We start from the raw sequence: 13,071 nt of genomic DNA, 5'->3' as shown, positions 1-13,071 counted from the left end.
CATGGCGAGACCCCATCTCTACAAAAAATACAAAAATTAGCTGGGCGTGATGGTGTGCACCCATGGTCCCTGCTACTCAGGAGGTTGAGGTGGGAGGATTGCGTGAGCTCAGGAGGTCAAGGCTGCAGTGAGTCAAGATTGTGCTACTGCACTCGAGCCTGGGTGACAGTGAGACCTTGTCTCAAAAAACAAAACAAAAAACTATTAAAAAAATATATATGGCTTAAGATAGTTGAGAAATATATGACAGGATTTCAAGAATATGTTAGGAAATAATATAAAGTGGCTGAAGTGGGAATATGGTGCTTGGGAAAAAAATCAGATTATTAGAAAAACATAAAATTAATTCAGTGAACAAAATTTATTGAATATTGAAGGCGTTAGGTTCTCTGCTAGTCACTGCTGATTCTAAGGCAAGCAAAATATGTTTCCTTGTCCCCTAAAAGTTTGTAATCCAGTAGGGGAGAGAGACCCGTAAATATAGGGTTATAATAATATGTGATCAGCACTGTACTGGAGGAATGCACAAGGGCCCCGTGGAAGAGGCACTTTCCCAGCTTAGTGGAGACAAGGAGGGTAGTCAAGTCAAGGAGGGGCTCACATCTGCTTTCTAGAGCAGATGGAATGTAAGTCGAACTTTGAGAAACAGGTAAGGATTCGTCAGGTTTAGAAGTAGGACAAGTCTGGGCGCGGTGGCTAACACCTGTAATCCCAGCACTTTGGAGGCCGAGGCGGGTGGATCACTTGAGTTCAGGAGTTCGAGACCAGCCTGGCCAACGTGGTGAAACCCTGTCTCTACTAAAAATACAAAAAATTAGCCTGGTCTGCAGGTGGGCACCTGTAATCCCAGCTACTCAGGAGGCTGAAGCAGGAGAATCGCTTGAACCCAGGAGGTGGAAATTACAGTGAGCCGAGATGGGGCCATTGAACTCCAGCTAGGGCAACAAGAGTGAAACTCTGTCTCAAAAAAAAAAAAAAAAAAAAGTAGGACAAAAATATTTGGTTAAAGGAAACAGGATGAGAATAAGAGCATAGAGTTTTGGGGAGCTGCCAGTTGTTTATTGTAGTTGCAATGGAGGGTGCTTGTGTGGTGGGGACAGGTTAGATGAGAGAGAAGCTCTGTCCTCAGCTATAGAAAGCTACTTATCAGATTTGCATTTTTCAGAGATCCTCTGATGGGGGTGTGGAGAACAGATTTGAGACAGGAAGTCGGGTTAGAAGTCTGTTACAGTAATGCAAGTTAAAAATGTTAGGATGCAGATGAATTAGGAAGGAGGGGAACTAACAGGGCCATGAGGAACTAACAGGGCATAGTGATTCTGTGTTGCGTGAATGAAGGTTGGTGAGAGAGGCAGGGTCAAGGATGACTTGATTTTTGGCTTGGATACCTACATGGATGATAGTGCCATTTTCTAAGTTGTTAATACATGGGAAGATTGGGTTGGGTCACACTGGGGAGGTCAGATAGTTTTGCATATACTGAGTTTAAAGGGCATATAAACAAGAGTGTCCATTTGACAGTTGGATTTACAGCCCTGAGCTGGGAGATCTGGGAGAGGGTGACCTAGCAAGAACTTACAGAGTAGAAGGAAGGCAGGGTGGAGCTTATAGAAAGTAGGTGGTGCTTAGATGGGAGATGGAGAGCAGCTAGGAGAGGTAGGAAGAAAACTAGGAGAGCATTACCATACAGAAGTCCATGGAAGAGGGAGTTCAAAGGAAGAAGACATTGATTGTATAGTGAAAAAAAAAAAATAAGAAAACTGTACATCATGTACATCATCTTAGCAAAAAGAGGTCCTTTGTGAATCAAGAATTTCTTGCACTCTGAAGTAATCTCCTCCCTCTAAGAAAGTTTTAATGACCCCTAAACTCTGCATATTATATGGGTAGTAAAAGGAAAGTACAATTTTAATTTCATTTAAGAAAGCATGAATAAAGTAAGGGTTCTTTTTTTTTCTTTTTCTTTTTGAGATGGAGTCTCACTCTGTCGCCAAGGCTGGAGTGCAGTGGCGCTATCTCAGGTCACTGCAGCCTCCACCTCCTGGGTTCAAGTGATTCTCCTACCTCAGCCTCCTGAGTAGCTAGGAACTACAGGCTGGGCCACAATGCCCAGCTAATTTTTGTGTTTTTAGTAGAGATGGGTTTTCACCATGTTGGCTAGGCTGGTCTTGAACTCCTGACCTCAAGTGATCCTCCCACCTCGGCTTCCCAAAGTGCTGGGATTACAGGTGTGAGCCCCCACACATGGCCTCCTGTTTTTTTTTTTTTTTTGGAGACGAAGTCTCGCTCTGTCGCCCAGGCTGGAGTGCAGTGGCCGGATCTCAGCTCACTGCAAGCTCCGCCTCCCGGGTTCACGCCATTCTCCTGCCTCAGCCTCCCGAGTATCCGGGACTACAGGCGCCCGCCACCGCGCCCGGCTAGTTTTTTGTATTTTTTAGTAGAGACGGGGTTTCACCATGTTAGCCAGGATGGTCTCGATCTCCTGACCTCGTGATCCGCCTGTCTCGGCCTCCCAAAGTGCAGGGATTACAGGCTTGAGCCACCGCGCCCGGCCGTGTGTTTTTTTTTTTTTTTTGGAGACAGAATCTCGCTCCATCACCCAGGCTGTAGTACAGTGGCACAATCTCAGCTAACTGCAACCTCCGCCGCCTGGGTTCAGGCAATTCTTTTGCCTCAGCCTCCCGAGTAGCTGGGACTACAGGCGTGTGCCACCACGCCCAGCTAACTTTTGTATTTTTAGTAGAGATGTGGTTTCATCAGGTTGGCCAGAATGGTCACTCCACCTAGACTTCAAAGGATGTATTGGACAACCTGAGGGCCCAGGCGGACTTGTTGCAGAGGCGGAGCCACTGTGCAGAGCCCCTACTAGGACAGTGCTTAATGGAGCCCTGGGAGTGGGCTAGATCCTGAGACCCCAGAACTGAAGGGTCAGCATTATGCAGCTCTCACCTGGGAAAGCTACAGATACAAGACTTTCAATCTGTGAGGGCTTCTGGGGGGACTGAGTGCAGCAAAGCCATAGAAGCAGGGCTGCTTGAGGCCTTGGGAGCCCAACTACTGTTCCAGTATGCCAGGATGTGGGATGTGGAAGCAAAGATTATTCTTCAGCTTTAAGACTTAATGTAGGCCAGGCACGGTGGCTCACGCCCGTAATCCCAGCATTTTGGGAGGCCGAGGCGAGTGAATCACCTGAGATCAGGAGTTCGAGACCAGCCTCAACATGGAGAAACCCGGTCTCTACTAAAAACACAGAATTAGCTGGGCATGGTGGTGCATGCCTGTAATCCCAGCTACTCAGGAGGCTGAGGCAAGAGAATTGCTTGAACCTGGGAGACGGAGGTTACAGTGAGCCGAGATCACGCCATTGCACTCCAGCCTGTGCAACAAGAGCGAAACTCCGTCTCAAAAAAAAAAAAAAAGAAAGAAAAAAGACTTAATGTTGTTTGCACTTTTGGATTTTGGACTTTCTTGGAACCACTTATTCCTTTCTTCTTGCCTAGTTTTCCCTTTGGGAATGGGAATGTTTATCCTGTGCCTGTCCCACCGTTGTATTTTGGAAGCATGTAACTCATTAATTTCACAGACAAATTCCTCCTGAGAGGAATTTGAATCAGGATGAATTGTGCCTTGAGTCTTATCTGTTTCTGATTTAGTTGAGACTCTGGGCTTGGACTTTTGAGTTGATCCTGGAAAGAGTTAAAACTTTTAGGTGCTATTGGGATGAAATTAATGTATTTTGTATGTGAGAAGAACGTGCATTTGGAGGCTATGGGCAGAATGCTGTGGTTTGAATGTCCCCTTCAAAACTAATGTTGAAACGTAATTGCCATGGGGACAGTATTAAGAGGTGGAACTCTTAAGAGGTGATTACGCCATGAGGATTCTACCCTCATGAGTGGATAATGTGATTTTACAGGAGTGGGCTCCTTATCATGAGAGTGGGCTGTTAGAAGAGTGAATTCAGTCCTCTCTTGCCGTTGCTTTTGCTTACACTCTCATGCCCTTCTGCCTTCCACCATGGGATGATGCAGCCTGAAGACCATCACCATATACCAGCCCCTTAATCTTAGACTTTCTAGTCTCCAGAACTGTAAGAAATTAATCTCTGTTCTTTATAAATTACCCAGTCTCAGGTATTCTGTTACAGCAACACAAAACAGACTAAGACAAACCTAAGAGAAAGGAGAAAATATTGCCACCATTTCTTACCATGTTGTCTTACCTCTTACAGCACCATTTCAGAACAGCGAAGGAGAACTGTTAATTAGTTTACATCTTTCTTTCACTTCATATTTCTCTCTTTTTTTTTAAATTTGGGGACAGAATCTGACTTTGTTACCTAGGCTGTAGTGCAATGGCATGATATTGGCTCACTGCCACCTCCGCCTCCTGGGTTCAAGTGTTTTTCCTGCCTCAGCCTCCCAAGTAGCTGGGATTACAGGTGCGTGCCACCACACCTGGGTAATTTTTGTATTTTTAGTAGATGCAGGGTTTCACCATGTTGGCCAGGCTGGTCTTCAACTCCCAACCTCAGGTGATCTGCCTGCCTCAGCCTCCCGTAGTGCTAGGATTACAGGCGTGAGCCACCATGTCCGGCTCCGTATTTCTTGACTGTGTAAATTAATCTTGATTCTCTGTGCTGCCTTCACACACATACTCTCTCACACTCACGTGCACACATGGAAGTGTGAGGGAGTATACCAACCATTGTCTAATAAGATAGGCCTTAACTTCTCTTTCCATAATTCCTGCATGAGACCTGCCTCCATGTAGCCATGAATGAAAATTTATTTTAAATGTTCATTAACATTATTGAAAGAGATATTTTATGGTTTGAATCTGTTGATAAGCTCTACTTGGAAAGCAATTGGTTTAAAGTCCATTGTAATTTTCAGTGCAATGTGTTTCCTTCTGGTTCCAGGTGATTTTAAAGTCTTTATTGTCCCAATGGTGTGTTCAAACAGACTTTTATATTAATTAGTATATAATATTTCATGTTACTTTCAAAAACGACATTTAGTTTCATTTTAAATACTCTGATGTTTTTTGAATGTGCATATTCTTCAACACAAGTTAGTATGTATCTTTATGTAACTTACATGGGAGTTTATTCACTTAAAAAAAAGTTTTGTTGGCCATTCACAGTGGCTTACCTTTGTAATCTCCCAGCACTTTCGGAGGCTGAGGTGGGTGGATCACCTGAGATCAAGAGCTTAAGACTAGCCTGGCCAACATGTCAAAACCGTGTTTCTACTAAAAATACAAAAATTAGCCGGGCATGGTGGGCACGTGTAATCCCAGCTACTTGGGAGGCTGAGGCAGGAGAATTCTTGAACCCGGGAGGCAAAGGTTGCAGTGAGCCAAGATCATGCCACTGTACTCCAGACTGGGCGATAGAGTGAGACTCCGTCTCAAAAAAAAAAAAGTGTTGTTGTTTCCAGCTTGTATTAAAGGCAGAAAAATACAGTTTTTAGCTCAATGAAGTGGAAGTGATATAATGGTTTGATTTTTGTTGTGTGTATATTTGATTTACTTTCACTATTCTAGTTTTTATATATTTTGTATGTAAAATATTCAAACTAGTTTTCTACTTCTGGTTTAGGTTCAACCTTAAAGTGCAATTGCAGATTCTAGCAAGCTTCATGCTCACTGGCGTTTCTGGAGGTGCAAAGTATGCTCAGAATGGACAACTTTTTGGTCGCTTTAAGCTTACTGAAACACTTTCTGAAGATACTTTGGCTGGACGACTGGTGATGACCAAAGTCAATGCTGTTTATTTATTACCAGTCCCTAAACAGAAGTTAGGACAGACCCAGGGAACCAAAGAGAAGGTTTATGAAGCTACTATTGAAGAAAAAACAAAGGAATATATATTTTTAAGGCTATCTAGGGAATGCTGTGAAGAACTTAATCTTCGGCCTGACTGTGACACACAGGTATGTTTTAAGGTTGCAGTTTAACCAAAGTGGCCTGTAGCCTCATTATCGGCTCATAGTCTTCCTCTGGCTTAGTTTTTCTTTTGCCATAAACGAAAGCAAAGCTGACTTTGAAGTCTACGGTGGTAGGTTGAGAATTGGACGTGTAGCAACTCCCAGAGAAAAGTGATTCTTTTAAATTTAAGTAACATTTGGAATGTTCTAGTGTTATACAAGGTTGAGCTTTCTGATTAGAGTTTTAAATCAGTAATGGAAGAAAAGATGAAAAGAAATTAAGCTACCTCCTGGACCTCTCTCATCTGCAGTTGTATCTGTTCCTGTTCTCTCTATCTTTATGGGGTGTTAGGTGAATTATGTCTTCAGTCTGCCATATTTAACTGGAAGATTAATCTTTTTTTCTTTGTAAACATAAAACTTGGTGAATATTATTTATTCATTGCAAATTGATAGAGTGTCATAGGGCTAATCATCTCTCACGACTGGATACTTCACATGTTCGGATTTTTTGCTAATGTATTTTCATGCGAATGGTAGAGTCAAGTAGCCTTTATCTAGAGATTAGGTAACTTATAAATATGTCTGTTTCTTAATATGTAAAATGATGTTAATAATAGTATATATTATCATTGGTACTATGAAATGAGATAATCCATAGTAAAGTACTTGTTACAGTGCCTGGTTATAAATGAACAAAGCAAATATTCATCGTAATTATGGTTAGACTATGATTATACTTTGAAAGAATCTCTGCACTTATTGTCCCAAACAGATTCCTCCCAAAGTATTCTAGCGAGCTGCCAGCATTGATGTTTGCTTTCATGAGGTTTTTAAAAAAATTCATTTTGTGTTTCAGGTTGAACTTCAGTTTCAGTTAAATCGATTACCCCTCTGTGAAATGCACTATGCACTAGACAGGATCAAGGACAATGGGGTTTTGTTTCCAGACATCAGTATGACTCCCACCATACCGTGGAGTCCTAACAGGTACACTAAGGCGTTGTCTTATTAAAGGAAGGTTAATATTAAATTGAATATCTGTATAAGATAATTCAAGCATAGTTTTATAAGAAAGTTTGCCTTTGCTTTTCAGGAGACATTAGTTTAGAAAGAGAGTAAAAGAACACTTAAAATGAAACATTGGAGGTTCATCATCTATTTACTTTTTCTTGGAGTCTAAATGAATTCCACTGCTTTTCTCAACAGCCTTAATTTGATAGGATGCCAAGCAATTTAGGAATATTTCCAAGTAGAAGTTGAATGGGGAAATTAGGGCCTTTCTGAAGTGGTTCCAGTAGTTAATTTAAAACAATTTTTATTTATTTAGAGTTAGGGTCTTGCTCTGTCACCCAGGCTGAAGTGTAGTGGCATGATCATTGCTCACTACAGCCTTGCACTCCTGGGCTCAAGCAACTCTCCTGCCTCAGCCTCTGAGTGACTAGGATTTTAGACACATACCATTGTGTCTGGCTGATTAAAAAAATTTTTTTTGTAGGCAGGGGTCTTGCTATCTTGTCCATGCTGGTCTCGAAATCTGGCCTCAAGTGACCTTCCTGCCTTGGCTTCCCGAAGTTCTGGGATGTGAGCTACTGCACCTGTCCTAATTTAAAATACTTTTTAAAGATAGGTGAGAGTTTTATAAATGAGCAAAATGGACAAATTACAATAGAAGAAACTGCTTCAGAAACTTCTGTCCAGTTAATGGTCATATAAATATTGTTCTGCCTAAATTTTTTTGGGGGAAGAAGGTACTTCCATTTTGTTATAAGCATGGATGACTGAGAGCTGTATGCCTGTATCTGCCTTTTCATCTCTTCACTGGGTTTTATGCCCTTAGTGCCTGCCCATGCTCAACTCACAACACCTTTTTTTCTTTTTTAATCTCAGTGGCTCTACAAAATAGAAGTTTATTTATCACTTTCAATTTAATCATGGTAGGGTGGCCCTTTCCATGACTGATGGAGCCTCTGGGATCTTCAGTGAGTGGTTTCCAGGGTCACCCTGGGTGTTGACATTCAGCTGACTGACGGGGGAAGAGTGAGCACAAAGGGTCGTGTGGGAAGCTTTTATGGGCCAGGCCTAGAAGTGGCATATATCACTTCCCTCACATTCCATTTCTTATGGTCGTAAAAGCAGAACAACACGAAATACGCCTTACAACACAAGGCCTCAGTCATTTTTCCCTTGTTTTGCTTACTCTTACTGTGCTGTCCCCCTCTGTTCTTTTTACTGCCAAAATTCTTGAGAGGGAATAGTCTGTGTATTTCCAGTATTCTTTCTTACTCACTCTGTAACCTCTGTTTTCCTCTTGTGTGCTATCCTGAAAGTGATTGGTGATCTACTAATTGTAAAAATCCAGTGACATCTCCTCAGTTCTCTTTGGATTCAGCTCCTCTTCATGCTTCCTTTTCTTTTCTTTCTCAGAGCCAGTGCTGCTTTTAGACCTGGAGTATTTCAGTAGCTTTGCCGTCTGTGGCTGTGTTTTCTGGCTCATCTCAAATATTTCTCCTAGAGTTAGTTTTCTGAAATAATCATGTCATTTCACTGCTCACAAATCTCTGATGGCTTCTCCTCGATACGTAGATAAAGGGTGAGCAGTCTAAGCCGAAGCGCCCGTGTATGGCCTCGTTGACTGTGCTTTCCTGCGGTATCCTTTCAGATTTCTTTTATTTTTTTCTGCTTGACACTCCTTTTCTCCCTCTAAATCCCCATGTTTTAGTAATATTGAATTACCTTGAAGTTTGTTTAATTTGCCATATACTTATTTGCCTCCTTATCTTTCTGTTATTCTTCTTAAAAAGTTTTTAATTGTGGTAAAATCCACATAACGTAAAATGTACCCTCTTTACCATTTTAAATGTACAATTCCATAGTGTTAAATATATTCACATTGTTGTGCAATCTCCAGAACTTTTTTGTCTTGCAAAACTGATGCTGTACACCCATCAGACAACTCCGCATTTCTCCTTTCCTGCAGCCTTGCCGCCTCTTTAAGTGATTTTTTCTCTCATATAATCTTTGCCCAATGTTAGTTCACTGAAGAGCTCTCTGTCCTTTAATATTTAGTCCAGCTCGTATGCTCTGGATTAAAGGGTCAGCAGATGAACCTGAGCCTTTCATGTCAATATTTTAACAACTATTTATTGAGTGCCTGACATGTACTAGGTTCGGTTTTGTGCTTTAAAGTATAATTTCTCTAAATTTGTCAATTCATGTACGTTTCTAGACTGTTTTTCTTGGTAAACTCTGAACTTTGTACAGAAAGAGACCATGTCTTATTTTTCTTCGAATACCCATAGAGTTTTACACATTATTCATCTTCAGCACATTTAAGTTAATAAGAATTTCAAGTTTAAAGAAGAAAAGTTTCAATTGTGAGGCCATACCAGTAAGCTTGTAGGCACATTTACTGGATATGCTCACTTCTGAAAATTATATTGTGTATAACATAGTATATTTAAATACTACTGACTGTAAGTTTTAGCTGCAAAAGTAAGCAAACTTTCAAGCAAGAAAATATTTTTATACCACTGTAATTTAAATAGCAATTAAAAGGTATCTGGGTCTAGGAACATACTGAGTTGTGGTCATGGGCTCACACCTGTAATCCTAGCACTTTGGGAGGCCGAGGTGGGAGGATTGCTTAAGCTCAGGAGTTAGAGTCCAGCCTTAGCAATATAGTGAGACCCCCATCTCTATACATAAATAAAGAAATAAGTAAAATTAAAATTACCTGGGTGTGGTGGCACACGCCTGTAGTCTCAGCTAGGTAGGAGGCTGAGGTGGGAATATTGCTTGAGCCTAATAGTTTGAGGTTGCAGTGAGCCACAATTGTGCCAGAATATATTTTCTGGACTAGTGTAGAATATAGATAGATAAATGAAATTGAGAAATTGTTCTTGAGCATATAGTCTGTAAATTAGTTATAACTACATTAGGTCAGGGGAAGAAAGGACTTCGAATTAGTTTAGCTCTGGGAATGAAATAAAGTATTTCATTCAGAATAAACTTGAGATTTTATATTGTTTTAAATTTTGAAAATCAGAAGTTCCTCTTAGCATGTATATTGTAAATCTTCTTTCCCTTATTAAGTGGACAGTTCGATAAATAAATACAGTTTGTTCCATTCACTGGCTTTCTATAAATGTTCATCATGATATCTATCTCATTCTTAAGTTCATGAAAGTCCCCAGATTTGAAAGATGAGAGGGTATTTTAAGAACTTTTTGCTTTAAAAGTGTGTACTAGTCAAGTAATATCTCATTTTTCTGTAATCTCTAGAAAATATTGTAACAGAAGCTAACCTTAATTGAACTTTTGTTGCTCAATTATTTTTCTAAACAGCTTTACATGTATTATCCCACTTGATCTTTAAAATAACCATCTGACGCAAATGTCATTATCTTCATGCACAGATAAAGGAACCATTGGGGACAGGTATCATAGAATCATAGTAGTCAGGTATAGATTCAGTTAGCAGTTTACTGAACTGATTGTGACTTTAAAAGGTGGAGTTATCAGCCTAGAGATACATGGTCCAGGACTGTGCAGGAGCTCTGCAGGGCCATCAAGGACAGACACCTCCCCCTCCTTTCTACCATGTAGGGCATGTTTGTTTTCTTCCTGATGTGTTTTGCCTCATGCAAAATATAAGATGATTGCTGTAGTTTATTTACCATAAGCTTTTTCTGGTCAGCTGAGGAAGGAAGTGATGAGCAAGAAGGGCTCTTTTTAGTTAAAAATACATATATATAAAATAAGTGAGGCTTTGTTTTTATTTTATTGTGTATGGAAGTCCTTCTGAGGACTTCCTCCCCCATCTAATTGACCAGAATTGGGTCTATAGCACAGGAGGCTGGGAGATGGAGCGTTATAGCTGACTAGGCTCAACAGTAAAGGAAGGCAGGGGAGAAGGCTGCTCTGATGGTTTTAGGGTAACCATTCCACCCAGTGCTACATGCAGTAGGTCTGGACTTAGCCATCACCTAAAGCAGTTTTCTCATTTATAGAAGATGGAAAATTGCTGGATACTGGCAGAATTATGAATAAATAAGCCAGTTAATGCTGAGGGACTCTGAAATAAAATGTTTGGGGTTTAGCAAATGGCAAATTTCAGAAAAATATTGGCATGATTACATGGTCAAAATTTGTTTTCTAAAGTTTTACATTTTTTAAGGAGAATTTTGTTGGTTTGAGATTATATGTCATAATTTAACAGTTATTTTATACATATTTGTAGAGGTGAGGTCTTGCTATGTTGCTCAGGGTAGTCTTGAACTGCTGATCTCAAATGACATTCCTACCTTGGCCTCCCAAAATTCTGGGATTATAGGTATGAGCCACCACGCCTGGCTAGGTTATAATTTCTTGAAAACTGAAAGTGTTAAGATTTTTCAAAAATAACCAGCTTCTGATTTAAGTACGATATAGCCTCACAGAGAGAATTTTCCTGTCTAAACTCTGTCCTCTATTTCAGGGTTATTTTGCAGGCACTTTTATTTTAAATTTTCTAAGAGTTTCTTTACACACTCTTACTATTTTGATTCACATCCCTCTCATTTTTACCATAGTTGTTGCAATGTATAGTATTTTAACTGTAGTTGTGAGAAAAAATGCTGTTGATTCTCCACTCAGTTTGATCTGTTGCAGCATCTGCTGTCCATTTAAATCTTCGAAACTTAGCCAAGTCATAGAAGGGGCACTAGTAAGATAGATCTCATTACAGTAGCCATCTGTGCGACTGTGACAGGTGTTTTCTACGCTGACCAGTATGATATGTATATTATTTGTGTGTGTGTGTGCAAAAATATTAAAAAACATTTCATTTTGTTTGGCTTTTTATGCCTTTTTACAAGACCTAATCTTTTCTACATTAAGATCTTTGTAAAAATTAGTATCTCTTAACCAGGGACATATAGGTTTGTTCTTTTCCTCTTGTTTTAAACTTTGCCAGCAGATCTTTTAAATAATTAGAATTTGAAATTCAGGCCGGGCGCGGTGGCTCAAGCCTGTAATCCCAGCACTTTGGGAGGCCGAGACGGGCAGATCACGAGGTCAGGAGATCGAGAGACGATCCCGGCTAACACGGTGAAACCCCGTCTCTACTAAAAAATACAAAAAAAAATAGCCGGGCAAGGTGGCGGGCGCCTGTAGTCCCAGCTACTCGGGAGGCTGAGGCAGGAGAATGGCGTAAACCCGGGAGGCGGAGCTTGCAGTGAGCTGAGATCCGGCCACTGCACTCCAGCCTGGGTGACAGAGCAAGACTCCGTCTCAAAAAAAAAAAAAAGAATTTGAAATTCAGATCGTTTTCCTTTTGCATTTCATTTGTTATGCAAAAAAAAAGTACTACTTCGTTAATATCAGTAAAAAGTTTTATGATGCTTTTTGTAACAGAGGGAAATTACATTTTTGAAACATTGCCATTTCTACTTAAAGACCTGGCAGCAGCTAGATTCGAAGTATGTGATTTCCTTAGATAAGTTACCAAAATCTTTTTGTATGTAGAATAGGACAAGATAAAATTAATTTTGATTTACATGTTAAAACACTCTACACTGACTCTGTTGGGTAACTTTCTAAAAAGTAGCTTTAGAATAAGCATTTGTTTTTATAGATGCTGTGCTATTTCAGTGGTTTTAATGGTTCACTGAAATTCAGGATACTCTTGTGTTGTGTTCTGTTTATTAACAAGATGCATATGTTTAAAATAAATTTTTGTTTTCCATAGACAATGGGATGAACAGTTGGATCCTCGACTAAATGCAAAACAGAAAGAGGCTGTTCTGGCCATTACCACTCCACTTGCAATCCAGCTGCCGCCTGTGCTTATCATCGGACCCTATGGGACAGGCAAAACGTTCACTCTAGCTCAGGCTGTCAAACATATTCTGCAGCAACAGGAGACTAGGTGAGAGGGTGGGAAGCGTGCTCATATTTCCCTGGTAGGGTACTACCTCTGTTCTTGTTTTAAATGCAAAATGAGGGCTAGCAAGACAGTTTTCATGCAGCTCTTAAACATGAAAAAGAAAAGGAAAAGCCGTAAATCCAAACCCCAGAGCACTAAAAATTTGAATTCTCTTAAAACATACTGTTTTTAAAATTGGTAGTATAGATAGTAAGTTTTAAAATAGTTTTTAAA

The 13,071-nt window shown here is 40.3% G+C and overlaps 1 protein-coding gene across 12 annotated transcripts in view; it reads left to right on the top strand.

Moving 5' to 3' along the window:
- HELZ (helicase with zinc finger) overlaps positions 1–13,071 on the top strand; it is a 178,623-nt gene that overhangs the window by 76,522 nt on the left and 89,030 nt on the right. For all 12 annotated transcript variants that reach the window (XM_015120168.3, XM_015120164.3, XM_077972575.1 and 9 more), the window contains 3 exons: positions 5,603–5,936; positions 6,790–6,920; positions 12,661–12,840. In XM_015120168.3, the coding sequence (XP_014975654.1) occupies positions 5,603–5,936; positions 6,790–6,920; positions 12,661–12,840 (645 nt within the window). The remainder of the gene's footprint in view (positions 1–5,602; positions 5,937–6,789; positions 6,921–12,660; positions 12,841–13,071) is intronic.

Source organism: Macaca mulatta, chromosome 16, assembly GCF_049350105.2.
Source record: "Macaca mulatta isolate MMU2019108-1 chromosome 16, T2T-MMU8v2.0, whole genome shotgun sequence".
NCBI lineage: Eukaryota > Metazoa > Chordata > Mammalia > Primates > Cercopithecidae > Macaca > Macaca mulatta.
The sequence above is the reverse complement of the archived record's forward strand: the minus strand, read 5'-3'. Positions and strand labels throughout refer to the sequence as shown.